Source organism: Aquarana catesbeiana, linkage group LG03 (genome assembly GCF_042186555.1).
Source record: "Aquarana catesbeiana isolate 2022-GZ linkage group LG03, ASM4218655v1, whole genome shotgun sequence".
NCBI classification, from domain to species: Eukaryota; Metazoa; Chordata; class Amphibia; order Anura; family Ranidae; genus Aquarana; species Aquarana catesbeiana.
The window spans coordinates 142,761,702-142,774,808 of NC_133326.1; the positions used below are offsets into that span (position 1 = coordinate 142,761,702).

At 41.4% G+C, this 13,107-nt stretch overlaps 1 protein-coding gene across 1 annotated transcript in view; it reads right to left on the reverse strand.

The window, feature by feature from the left end:
• Nucleotides 1-13,107, reverse strand: part of LOC141131741 (uncharacterized) — a 105,414-nt gene that overhangs the window by 30,642 nt on the left and 61,665 nt on the right. The window contains exons 12-14 of the mRNA XM_073619365.1: nucleotides 7,595-7,694; nucleotides 6,581-6,699; nucleotides 886-923 (exon numbers count right to left, since the gene is read on the reverse strand). Coding sequence (XP_073475466.1) covers nucleotides 886-923; nucleotides 6,581-6,699; nucleotides 7,595-7,694 — 257 coding nt within the window. The remainder of the gene's footprint in view (nucleotides 1-885; nucleotides 924-6,580; nucleotides 6,700-7,594; nucleotides 7,695-13,107) is intronic.

Below are 13,107 nucleotides of genomic sequence, written 5' to 3' on the forward strand. Positions count from 1 at the left end.
GCACTAAGGCAGCAGCACTGATAATCAGTGCCCTGATTATCAGTGTAAATATGCCCTGTCAGAATTGCCGGTTACCAGCTCTCCTTTCCTCACAGCGTGTGAAGAAAGGAATGGCGATAACTGGTAAGTTAGTTTGCATGTAAATCAGCTGTGATTGGACACAGCTGATCACATAATAAAGGGCCGCAGTGATTGGCCCCTTACCATGATCTGTGATCAGCTGTGTTCGAGCACAAATTTATAGAAATAGTTTCCAAAAAAAACAGCCAGGAGTTGAGATGGAAAGATAGTGGATGCCTGTAAGTAGACATATCGGATTAACACAACTTTGAGCATTCGTACATCAATTGCTTCTGGATCATATAATGTACATTAGAGCCATCCCTTAACCACAATAGCTGGATCACTAAGGAATCCATCCATAGAATATTCTGTATAGATGCCATGTGGTACTATATAATATGAGGATTTGTATTATATAATGCACGTGATAAATTATGTTTATTTTGGGGTAGTTGCTTTTGCACAGGTGCTCGCAAGGTTCATTTGTACATAGGGACTGTACATGCACCATATCCTTCCTTGGTGGGACCTTAGTTTTGCATTTTCTATAATTTAAATTGTGGGAGTGAATACACCATTATATTTTATTAGTTCAAACGCCTATATTTGTGGTCACTGTTTAAATATCTAGTGTATGCCTGTTCAAAAAAAAAAAAAAAATTAGGTTGTACCTACCTTTTTACACAACTGTATATTACTTCAGTATACAGACCCTAACAATTTTGAAATCAATCAAGCTATAAAAGCAGACTTTTTTTTTTAAATACACAAAATAAAGTGCAGTAAAAAAAGTTTATGCAAAATAAGAGATACACTTATTACCTTACATCACTGTATAATAATGTGTCATTCTGTCCTGTCTGTAAAACAAAAATTTATTGTTAAAACATATGGATTAAAATGATCAAATAAAGCATTAGGGAGATTTACTAAAACTGGTGCACACAGAATCTTGTGTAGCTGTGCATAGTAAGGCCGGCCAGAGAAAAAAAAAAATTCCTGCAACAAAACACTCAATTCCCCCCCATCAACAGACCGTGTTGACAGGGGAATGCCTCCTGCTGAGCCATTTTCTCGTGGAAGGGGAAGCCATCCCCACCAGGAGAACACCGTGATTAATCGCTAGCGGCTATAATAGCCACTTGCAATAATTGCATGTAAAATCCAGCAAGCTGGTTGTACACAAGTTGATTGATCAACTTGGGTACATTCAGCCTGCCCATACCTCTATGGCTGGTGAACCAATTCGCTTCTAGCTTGTTCAAGTAAGCTTTGACAATAAAACCTACAAGCGGATTGGTTACTATGCATAGCTGCACCAGATTCTGTGTGCATCGGTTTTACTAAAACAACCCCCCAGTATGTCAAATAATGAGCAGGCTACGACAACAGATAACAAAATGGCAGTAAAAAAAGATAAGTTATGTTGGACATTATCTATACTGTATTATAATTTGAAATTAAATTGGATTGGATTATGTATACTAAGCTAAACAACAGTATTTGAAAATGGGGGAAAAAAAAAAAAAAAAAAAAAAAAGTTTCACGGGATTTCAAATAAAAACAGATTCTTTCATTGTGTAAAAAGGTCATTGCTTTCTTGGTGTACCACCTACATTTCTAGCGGTGTACGTTGCTTTTTTGACATAATACAATTAAATGAGCCCACCTATATGCAATCAGCATCTTAACCTCACCTAAGGCCTCATGCACACTGGAAGTTAAAAATAACGGTATAAAAACACCAGTAGCTTTGCAGTGAGTTTTTCAACGTTTAGTGTTTTTCCGTGCTAGCGTTTTTTTTTTTCTCTTCTTCAATGGATCAAAAATGTCCAAAAACTCTGGTGAGCCGTGTTTGACGTTAGAGCGTTTTTACAGCTGAAAGACTCCTCTCAGAACCCACTAGTTTTGGGGGTTTTTTTAAAGCCAAAAATTGCTGATAACAGCCCATGTGTGCATGGACACATAGGATAACATGATGGGGCATTTGACTGTAGAAAAAAAACGTCTGAAGCCAAACAGCTGCTGTAAAAACATCCAGTGTGCATGAAGCCTAAAAGGTTTCTGGAAGGCTATGGTGTTTGCTAGAGAGATGCAACTGAGGTCAATGGTAATGCTTAAGGAGCTGCAAAACCGTACAGTTGAGGTGAGATGGACCTTCTATGTCAGAACTAGAACATGGGAACTACACAATACTGGGCTTCAAGAATGACTATCAAAAAGCCACACCAAAATAAAAACCTAAATAAAGCTCATTTTCAATGTGCCAATTGGCAATAGGGGAGACAAAAAACACAAAGGAAATGTTTTTTAGCCTAAGAGGGGGGGCAAATTATAAACACATTGACCAGCGCTGAAAATGCAGACTTAAAATTTGTTTTATCAATTACAATATTTATCTTTCAATTGTAGAATATGTTTGTTTATTTGCAACACAAAATTGTGTATACCACATTTAAAATATTTGACAAGGGCTTATCAAAGTACCATGGATTAGCTAAAGAGGTTGTACAGCAGACACTGCTTGCTTTGTCTAGTTAAATTTTGGAAGAAGCTGTCTTAGTATACTCTAAGTCACCACAAAGCAGAGATAATAGGCAAGAAAAACTGGAATTTTGATTTACCAGTAAATGCCATACTTTGGAATACATTACACGATAAACAACGCCATAGACAACTGGTTATATATGGTACTGTCTGCAGGTGATTGGACACTGGCAAATGCCCCCTGAACATTCTCATAACACCCTAAATTCCATTGGACTTTTTTTTGTTTTTCTTCTTCTTGATCTCTTGCAAAAAAAAAAGGGGAGGGAGGATAGAGGGGAGGGTTAGTTTGGTAAACCCCAACTGCTCTAGCAGAATATCATAGCAACGGAGTGAAATCTCATTGGAAGGTTTCAGGCAGGAGATAAGGGAAGGGAGGACAATGTCCATCTGGTAAGAGGCCAATATGGGGAAGAAAGAGGGTCTGAGGAACACCTTGTCTCAGTTATACAAGAAAAGGCAACTTACAGGAAAAGCCAACTCAGACACGCTTCACAGAAGTAATGGTAAACAAAAAGGTCACCTTACTTGTGAGATTCCACAAAGATATCCTGAATTTGTTCAAAGGGAGGTTTTTGAAGAACTGAAAGTAATAGATTCAGATTCCAGGGAGGCAGGCATGGGGGATGATGCAATAGAATACTCCAAGGATCTGAGGTGCCTGCTCTTGAACCAGCCAAAGTAGGGCTTCCATGTATATTATTAGATCCTATGAGAGAGGTCATTCCCACCTTGCTCAAGGTAAGAAATTATATCAGCAACACCCCTATCCTTTAGAACCTGAGTTTCAGCAGTCATGCTGTAAAACCTAGTGACTAAATAACAGAGTGGAACAGAGGGTCTGTTTGGAGAAGCCTAAGGAGAAGGCTTGTATGCCAGGAGGTTATGACTGTGCAGCAAGTTCACCTGGGCAAATTTGGAGTGATAAAAATCACCAGACTCAGTTCTTCCTCTATCTTGCAGAGCAGTTGAGGAATCTTTCCTGGTGGGAATGCACAGACCAGTCATAGGGACCAAACATCACCAGGGCATCCACCACAAAGGCCAGGGGATCTCTGAACCTGGCCACCAACCTGAGCAAGCTCTCCATTACAGAATGCTCATGAGGAATATCGACTCCTGAGGCAACTAGGTTCCCTGGACAATCAAAGAATCATAGACCCAGCCCACCAGACTTGTGTCTATCGTTACCTTCCAGGGAGAGGGAAGGAACCATTTCCCAGATTCTACAGTTGAGTTAGAGTGCCCCCATGCCAGGGAGATTTTTGCCTGGCTGGACATCAGTAGTGGGTGAGTGAAGGAAAGGCTCTGCTTGTCCCACATTGTGAGAACGTTGAGCTGAAAAGGTCTTAAGTGGAACTAAGCAAAGGAAACCATCTTGATGGTGGCCCAGAACACTCATGCAGAAGCGAATCATCAAGGCATGCCTGGTTGACCCGAGAGTCTGACAGTTGGACTTTAGAGAACCAAGCTTTTCCTGGAGAAGGAAACATTTTGAACTGGCTGTAAAGGCAGAATAAGTCTGTAAAGGCATTATTCTTTTGATCAGCCATCTGAAATCTTGAAGGAACGGAATCCTCTTTATAATGTTGGCAGACCTTGGCTGAGGAATCTTTCAGCGGTTGGTTGTCCAGGAACCACATGACATGGATGCCCGAAATCTGAGGAAGCACTTTTTCTGAAAGACTTTTGGTGCAGAGGAGAGCCCAAATGGCAGGGTAACAAAATTGAAAATGTTGGTCTCTTGCAGCAAAGCGTAAAAAGGAGTTTGTGTGTGGGAAATATGGAATGTGAAGGTAGGCATCTTTGATGTCCACTGATGCCAGAAATTTCCCTGATCTGAGAGAGGAGATGACAGATCCTGCAGATTTAATGCAGAATTTTAGGGATTTTAGTTCCGAAGTGGGGCAAATGCCTCCATTTGGTTTTGGGACTGTGAACAAGTTTAAGACCCTTTGAAACTTTTCTACTAAACTGGAATTACTACTTCTTGTGCCTTAAGTGAACTCAGGGTGGTCCACAAATCTGCCCATCCCTGATGTGAAGCTGGCAGTTTGGAAAGTAAAAATCAATGGGGGGCGGGATCAAAAAAACTCAACCAAGACTTACTGCTAACCATCTAGAAATCTTCCAAGACAGCAACCTGAGGGATAACTGGCTGCTCAACAGCCAACTCAATGAGAAACCGTGAAAAACCATTTCCCACCATTGCCATCTCCTCACCACTCAGTTTAGATAAAATAACTACCTCCACCAGTGCATGAGGGGAAAAAAATTCTCCAAAATGCCAATCAACAAAACCAGGGTAGGAAGCAGGCTTGTTGTCCAGGAACATTACAAGAAACACTGTTACCGGTAAGTCTAACTGGGATTTTCCTCAATCATCTTTCAGGGCAGAAACCTGAGAGGAAAAACAGGCAATCCAAGCCTACCACAAGGTGGGACCACTGCTTGCAAAACTTTCTGCCAAAAGTCCTGCTGAGTAACTACACTCTAATGTCTGACGAAGGCATCTTGCTTGGAGCATGTGGCTGCTCTGCAGATCTGTTCTACCAATACGCTCACTCTTTCTGCCAAGGATGCAGCTAAGGATCTGGTGGAATGGGCAATTAAAGAAGATGGAACCCAAGAACATTCAGTCTTGCAAACTAGAGAAATAGGTTTAGCAGACTTCGTATCCTCCCCAGCGCCCTCCTTAAAATACAAATCCTCAGAACTCGTCAAAACCCTCCTCGCCGAGACCCTGTAAAAAGGAGGATCATACAGACAAGGAGGGTGGCCCTGCTCTGCTTGAGAGGTAAAATGGCATGAAACTAAAAGTAAACCTGAAAGAACGAATAAATATATATCTCAGCCTTCATTGTAGTTCAAATATTTCATAAGTCTCATTCCCTGAAAGCTTGGAGGAGTTTATAACAGAAAGGCTAAGGCCCCTTTCACATGGGGCGGATCCGTTTTGATGGACTCTGCTAGCTCAGCATGGATCACTCCCTTGATCCCCACTGAGCAGGCGGATGACAGGTCCGTCTCTGCTCACTGTACCGAGATGGACCTGTCAGAGCCCCGCTCTCTTCTATGGGGAGATCAGATGAAAACAGACAGCCTGTCCCTTTTCATCCAATCCGCTGGGCAGATGGCGAATGTAGCGCCATATGTCTGTTTTGATCAGGTCTGATGGTGGTCAGCGGAAATCAACGGGTGGCCCGATCAGATCCGCCTGCTTGGGAAAAAAAAGATCGTGTGAAAGGGGCCTTGGAGCGAGAAGATGAAAATGCAATAACCAAAACACTTACTAGGGCGAGTAAATGCTGTGGCTGAAGGTTGTTTAGTAGCAAAATCAGGGGCCAGTTTTGTCTGTAGGCAAAGGTTCTAAAAAGAGGAAGAAAACACTGCCTGAATTAGCACATACTGGCCCTGGGAAGCCAGCATTGGTAAGTACTCACCACTTGCCATCATTATTCTAGGTGGCAATTTCCCTTCCTCCAAGTCCACCATGCTTGTAGGGTAGAGGCATTCATCCTCCACACTGTCCCTCCGGACTGTAGGCAACAGGCATGGCCAGAAATACCTTGCCACACTGCCGAAAGTGACCTCTGACACCAGAACAAGGTCAAAAGCGCACGCACCTTTCACCACCTGCCATGGGAAGTGACCTCACATGCCAGAACAAGGCTACGCTCTTGCTTGCATCTCAGAAACTATACACACCTCCATTCCCTGCAAACTGCACGACTGCAAAGCTCCCCCGTCGGGAGTGCCATGCTCCAGGTGGAGGCTTGGAGCTCACATCCAGCCCACCAGCACTGCACCCTGCCCCTCCAGAAACCTGTATAGTACCCTGCAGCTAACGACACTCACTGCACTACGATGAGCACTGAACACAGAATCCACTGCTGAAACAAACATTTTAAAGGTTAACCACGTCATGAGAGATCATACATACTATATATTTTTTAAATTATGTACTTACCAACTCAGTGTGGCAGTTCTGACAGATATACTTGTTTGTAGCATTTAATCCAAAGTTTATACAGTCTCCACAGATCATCTTTCCATATACTTTGGAGAACAGTGTAGGAGCAAATACACCTGAGGATCGGCAACAAAATTGTATTTTAAAATACTATACATACAGCAGCATCAACATAAAAAGAGAAAGAATATATATATATATATATATATATATATATATATATATATATATATATATATATATATATATATATATATATATATATATATATATATATCCCCATACACAAGATCATGAGGCAGTGCTGTTAATCTCCGGGGAAAAAAAATTACCCAGATACTGATCTTTGCATAACCTCACGGTTTGTACGATCTAATTGTATAGTGTATGGCCACTTTAGGAGTTGCAGACAAATTAGTTTGCCATAAAAAACCTTGTTAGCAGACCAAACCTATTGTCCTAAGTGAACGAATTGAGGGCATGCTTAACATAATCAATTAACTCTCCTATATAAACTTCTAGCACTAAAACGGATTTGTGGTCCGTATATAGATCACAATAAATTATTCAAGATGCCCAATTACCTGTGCTTTGTATTGGGACACAGACCATCATTGCTCAAATAGTGCAAGAACGATTAAGCAGCGCAGGTTCGCTAAGGGGCATGGCTTAAAGGGGTGCAGCGTAGCATCTGTAGATGTACACTGGAGGGGCCAGTGCCCAACAAATATTGGGGCACCATTTCAGGGGTCAGAATTAAGTGATTTGGAATTCAGGGGTTAGTAGTAAGTAACACATACTGCACTCATGGAGGATACAGCAATATTACCTTAATTTCCAACTTGGTTACAACATCTCCATTCATCCATACTTATAAAAACCTGGACATCAATTTGGTAAACGAATGAAACTATAGTTACACATTTGTAACAGCAGCCTTATATAAAACCCAATATACCGGTAACATTACTGCAGCTAAAGAGATACTAAGCAATTGGAAAAAGCTCTCACCTCCTACTGAAATGAACAGCAATGCAGAGCCTACTCCAGCTGACCTACTATTAAATCTCTGTTCCTGATGCTTTATTCCACCAATGATCATACATAAGCCCTGTAAAAATAAAATGCATGACCGTGAATGGACTAAGCACAGAAGAAAAAAAAAAAAAAAAACAGTTTTTGGAGCAATTTTCCAAAGTATTTGATTTTTCCTCATGGTAACTAAAATTGTTAGGGATTTAGAATGGTTAGGAAATTCTGATCAAGTGGACAGTAAAATACAGGATGGATGCAAATCGTAAAAAACCTCCCACCATTCCAGTGATAACGGGGCGGACGGATACCACAGTGAAACCCTCCATAGAAGGTGAATAAAACTCATAGAAGGAGAAAGCCATATTAAAAAATAGGCAAATCCCACTTTCAAAAATGTGCCCCAATCTCTGGTTCACAATTTACCAGTTCTGAAGAACAGTGAAATCCGACTTGTCTTGGGTTACAGTTGGCCAGAGAATGTTACAAAAAAATAAAATAACTTTTCAGGCCATCTCTGGGAATTCCAGTTTGGGGCTCGGAGTTTAAAGATTTCAAAGAGTCTTCAGTGGCTTAAGGCCATGATACCAGAAGCAAAATTTTCAGGCAGTGATGGGCTTTATTGTAGAATTGATCCAAGCGGTTCTACAGCTGGCCAATTACTTCTACAGGGCAGGGAATGGGGTCTCCCTCCTCCTGCTGCCTTTACCAGGCTTTCCTGTGCCATCTGGGAGCCTGGGACCACAACAGTTGTGTCCTGGAGCCAGGGTGGATTAAAAAAAAAAAAAAAAAAAAAAAAACAAACACTTATTCTTGCTGGTAGTTGGCATCTTTATTTACAAACAAAATGAAGGCTTCCTATTTAGCATAAGCTGTCAAGTTAGTAAAACGGCAATATCAGAACGGATTCATATAGTTTATAGTGTGCATAGCTTTGCAAAACATAGGAATATTCCTTAACCTTTGTTTGCCCTCATGCTTACTGTGAAATTGTGTGAATGCATCAATGCAGTGCACGTCATCTCATTATCTCAGCTTGCAGAGCTTGGATTCAGTGAATGAGTTTACCAAAAATGTAAATATTGCATATAAGCTCCATTTCATGCTGAATAAAATAAATTATTAATGTATCTTAATAAAATGCTTTAGGGGTAAATATCAATCCAAAGATAGTTTTCGATCTGGAATAAACTGGAAGGAACGAGGGTGTTACTTCCGGTTTCAGTTTGGTACGACCTGTTTGATCAGATGCTTTCGAGGGCAGAAGAGGGATATGGGGTCTAATAGACCCCATATCTCTTAGTAAAGAGTATCTGTCACTGCCCATGCTATCACAAGGGATATTCATCCCTTGTGATAAAAAAAAAAAAAAAAAAAAATGTATCAAGTTTTTTTTATTGTGATTAAGTTTTTTTTTTTTTTAGAGAAATAAAATTTGCCCCCGGACAAATGCAAATGCATACGTAGGTCCCGCATGCATATGTAAATGGTGATCGCACCCCACATGAGGTATTACCACAAAAAGGTCACAGCAAGAGCAATCATTCTAACAGACCTACTGTTTAACTTTAAACTGATGACCTGTAAAACACGTTGACTATGGAGATTTGTTCCGGTACTGTAGTTTGTCATTCCACTGGCATGCACAAATTTAATGCATAAAATGTTAGATATCCATTTTGTTGGTATATCTTTTATATTTTACCCAAAAATTGGGTATTATATTGTGTGCACCAAAATGTATTAAAGTACATTTCTTTCCTGAAAATTTGCATTTTAAAAATGGCTGTGCTAATATTGTGCAACATAAAAAATTGCAATACCATTTTCTTCCCCCAGAGTCTTTGCCTTCAAAAAAATATGTTTGGGAGTTCTAAGTAATTTGTGGCAAAAAAAAAAAAAAAAACACCCCTCCATTTTCACACACATTATTACTAAGAAAATCAATCCAACTGAGGGGTGGGCAACAGCTATTAAAGGCCCACAGCTATTAAAGGCCCACAGGGCATGATAAACACACCTTACACCCGAACTGGCATTAGAGGAGGCTGGAACATCCACCTAGTAAAGCTTAAATGTGTGAACAGAAGACCAGATGGCAGCCTGATGGTTAAAGCAATTGTGGTGTGAGAGGCTTAACATTTTTGGGAAGGATAAAAAGGGAATCCGATTGCCAAAGTAATCTGTAGGTGGGTAGTACACTCAACCAGCACATACAACAGCCAGACAGTGAAAAAAAAAATGGCCTTGGAATGTTTTGGAGTAAAACATATGGAGGGAGAACATTGTTCTGGTTAAGGTGTAAAGACAAAACTGCCTTAGAAAGGCAAGAGACCTCAGGATAACCTCCAACTCGGACTTGCCTTGCAGAGATGAAAGCAACGAGGAAGGCATTCTTAAGAGTGTGGTCTACCAAAGGAGTACTCGAAAAGGATGAAGAGGCAAGCCCTCTTTTTTCATCAATATGTTTTTATTGGTTTATATTACAGACATGAGAAAACATTGAGTGCGTTTCACATCGTATGCATAGTATCTCAAAGAGAAAAAAAAAAAAAAAAAAAAAAAAAAAAACCAGATACAGGTTCCTAGCTCTCCTAAGGCTCCTTTTACACTGGGGCGGGAGGTGCGTCGGCGGTAAAGCGCTGCTATTATTAGCGGTGCTTTACCGTCGTTTTAGCAGCGGTATTCGACAAATAGCGGGTCCCCCCCGCTAGCGGATGAGAAAGTGTTAAAAACCACCGCAAAGCGCTTTGCCGGAGGTATAGCCACGCTGCCCCGTTGATTTCAATGGGCAGGACTGGTGAAGGAGTGGTGTATATACCGCTCCGAAGATGCTGCTAGCAGGACTTTTCTTCCCGTCCTGCTAGCGCACTGCTCCAGTGTGAAAGCCCACACTGAAGACGCAGCAGCGGCTGTTTCGGGTCGGTTCGCAGGCGCTATTTTTAGCGTAATAGCGCCTGCAAACCGCCCCAGTGTGAAAGGGGTCTAACAGAAAACTTTATACTACAATTTATACGATAAACATTGGTCGTCAAGGGGTGGTACTTAGTCCCTCCCTCGGGAACCCCCAACGGGATCTATTTTGTTGCCTGGGGGAGGGCTAGATCTACGTCATATGTGTGTGTATTCCATACATGACCACTTTGAAAACAATGTAAATTAACTTACTGCTGAATCATGATTGTATTAAATACAACTCAACTGTGTCAAAAGGAACTTCGCAGCTCCAGACCACCTCTCCCACAGAGACCACGCTTGTTTTTCTTTATTCATATAGTCTCCACTAGATGCCATTGCCATTTCATAACTATAGTGAAGGTTTACCCAATCAAGTGTGTGGTCTATAGATGGGGCCCTTTCTGTTTTCCACAGTCTGGTTATACTCAGTCTGGCCGCTAATAGGATGTGTGTAGTTACATGTCTGACGGGTTGGGGTACAGATTCAATGTTAAAGGTTCAGGATCGCCAGGTCAGGCGCCGGAGGCAACTGTCGATTCGATATTTCCGAAAGGATTTGGAAGATGATTTTCCAATATGTTTGGATACTTTTGCATTTCCACATTATGTGGAATAAATCGCCCTTGGCTAATTTGCACCTCCAACATGAGTCTGGGGCACCTGAACCAAACAATGTTTCGAAGGGGGTTAAATACCATCTTAGAGACAGTTTTTGGGTGAGCTCCCATAGCGCAGAGCATTTTTTTTGTAGACTGACGGTAGTGCTCATTTCCATTGGTGTTCCGTGTATATTTGAGCCAAGTCATTTTCCCAATGGGTGTGAGGGGATGATTTTGTGAAGCGGAGTTTTTGTTGCAGCGTGTTATAGAATATAGAGATCCCTTTGGTTTTGTGGGATGTATTTGTATTTGTCAGGTGTTCCCAAGCTTTCAGATATACCGTGTAGAGAGGTAAGTGGATCTTTTCGAGGCAGTGTTTGACTCTGATATATGTGAAAAAATCAGTAGGGGGTAAATTAAATTCGCGTTGGAGGAGGTTGAAGGGTTTTATACTGGAGCCTTGGAGTAAGTTTTGAATGTCGAGTATGCCTTGCCTGGGCCACTGAGTTAGAGATAAATCCGGTGAGAGGTGATGGAGACAATCAATAGGGATTGGTATCCACGGCGTATTGTGGTATTTGGCACTGTCTTTGATAAGTTTTTGCCAAGCAGTGACTGAGGTTATCATGGTCGGGGACAGCATCGAGGGCAATTTGGCTCTTGGGGGGGGGGGTGCTCATTAACCACCATTTTAAATTTGGGTGTAGGAGTGATACATTTTCTATTTTACTCCACAATTTTTTAGGGTACGGTTCAAACCATTCAGTAAGTTGATCCAGCACTGCCGCTGTGTAATAATCCTCAAAGTCTATGGATCCCGATCCACCTGCTAATTTATGTTTCACAAGTTTCAAGTGTGCGCACCTAGGTTTAGATCCTTTCCATATACATTTGTTGAATATAGTTTGAAGAGGTTTGAAAAAGTGTTTGGGTATGGGGATAGGGAGAGTCCTAAATAGGTAAAGAATTTGTGCCAGGTGTAACATTTTGAATGCTGCCAGTCTGCCGGACCAAGATAATTCATGTTTGAGTATTGAATGTATTTCTGTTTGTAGTTTGATAAGGCGAGGTTTATAGTTGACTGAGAAGAGGTGTTTGACCGATCGAGTAAGGTGAATCATAAGGTAGGAGATACTTTTGTCTGGCCAGTTGAACGGGAATTGGGCCTGTAGTAAGTTTTTGTCGTGGCGTCTAATTTAAGGTCTAGGATATTTGATTTAGATGTATTAAGCCTATAGTAGGAGACCATTCCAAACCAGTCTAGTAGTTTTTGGGCTTCAGGGAGGAAGTTGGATTAGTTAAGATCAGAATTACATTGTCTGCAAAGAAACTTATCTTGTGTGGGGTTTTGCCCATCTTCAAGCTTGTGATCAGGGGGTTCGATCTCACATGTTCCGCCAGCGGGTCCATCAGTAGGTTGAATATTAATGGTGACAGGGGGCATCCTTGGCGTGTACCATTGGTTATATTAAACAATTGAGATAACATATCTGCTGAGAATACTTGTGCTGATGGGGTGCTGTAGAGTGCCATGATGTCCTTGTATGTATGGCCCTTAAACCCAAATTTAAAAAGGAGTAATTGATTGTAGATACGTCCAGTGTACCCTGTCGAACACCTTCTCCGCATCTAAAGAGAGCAGCAGAGAAGGCATTTCGCTGGATTCAGCATGGTATATTAAGTTAATCATACGTCGTGTTGCGTCGGGTGCTTGTCTCCCTCTGGGGAACCCAGATTGATCCACGTGTACGAGATCTGGCATTATTTCCAACAGGCGTCTGGCAATGGCTTTGGCATATATTTTTACATCCAGATTCAAGAGGGATATAGGACGAAAATTTTGGAGGGGAGGTTGGTTCTTCCCCGGTTTTGAGAGTGTGACAATAGCATTCAACATTTCTTTAGCAAGCTTGGGAGAGGAGGCAGCGTCATTAC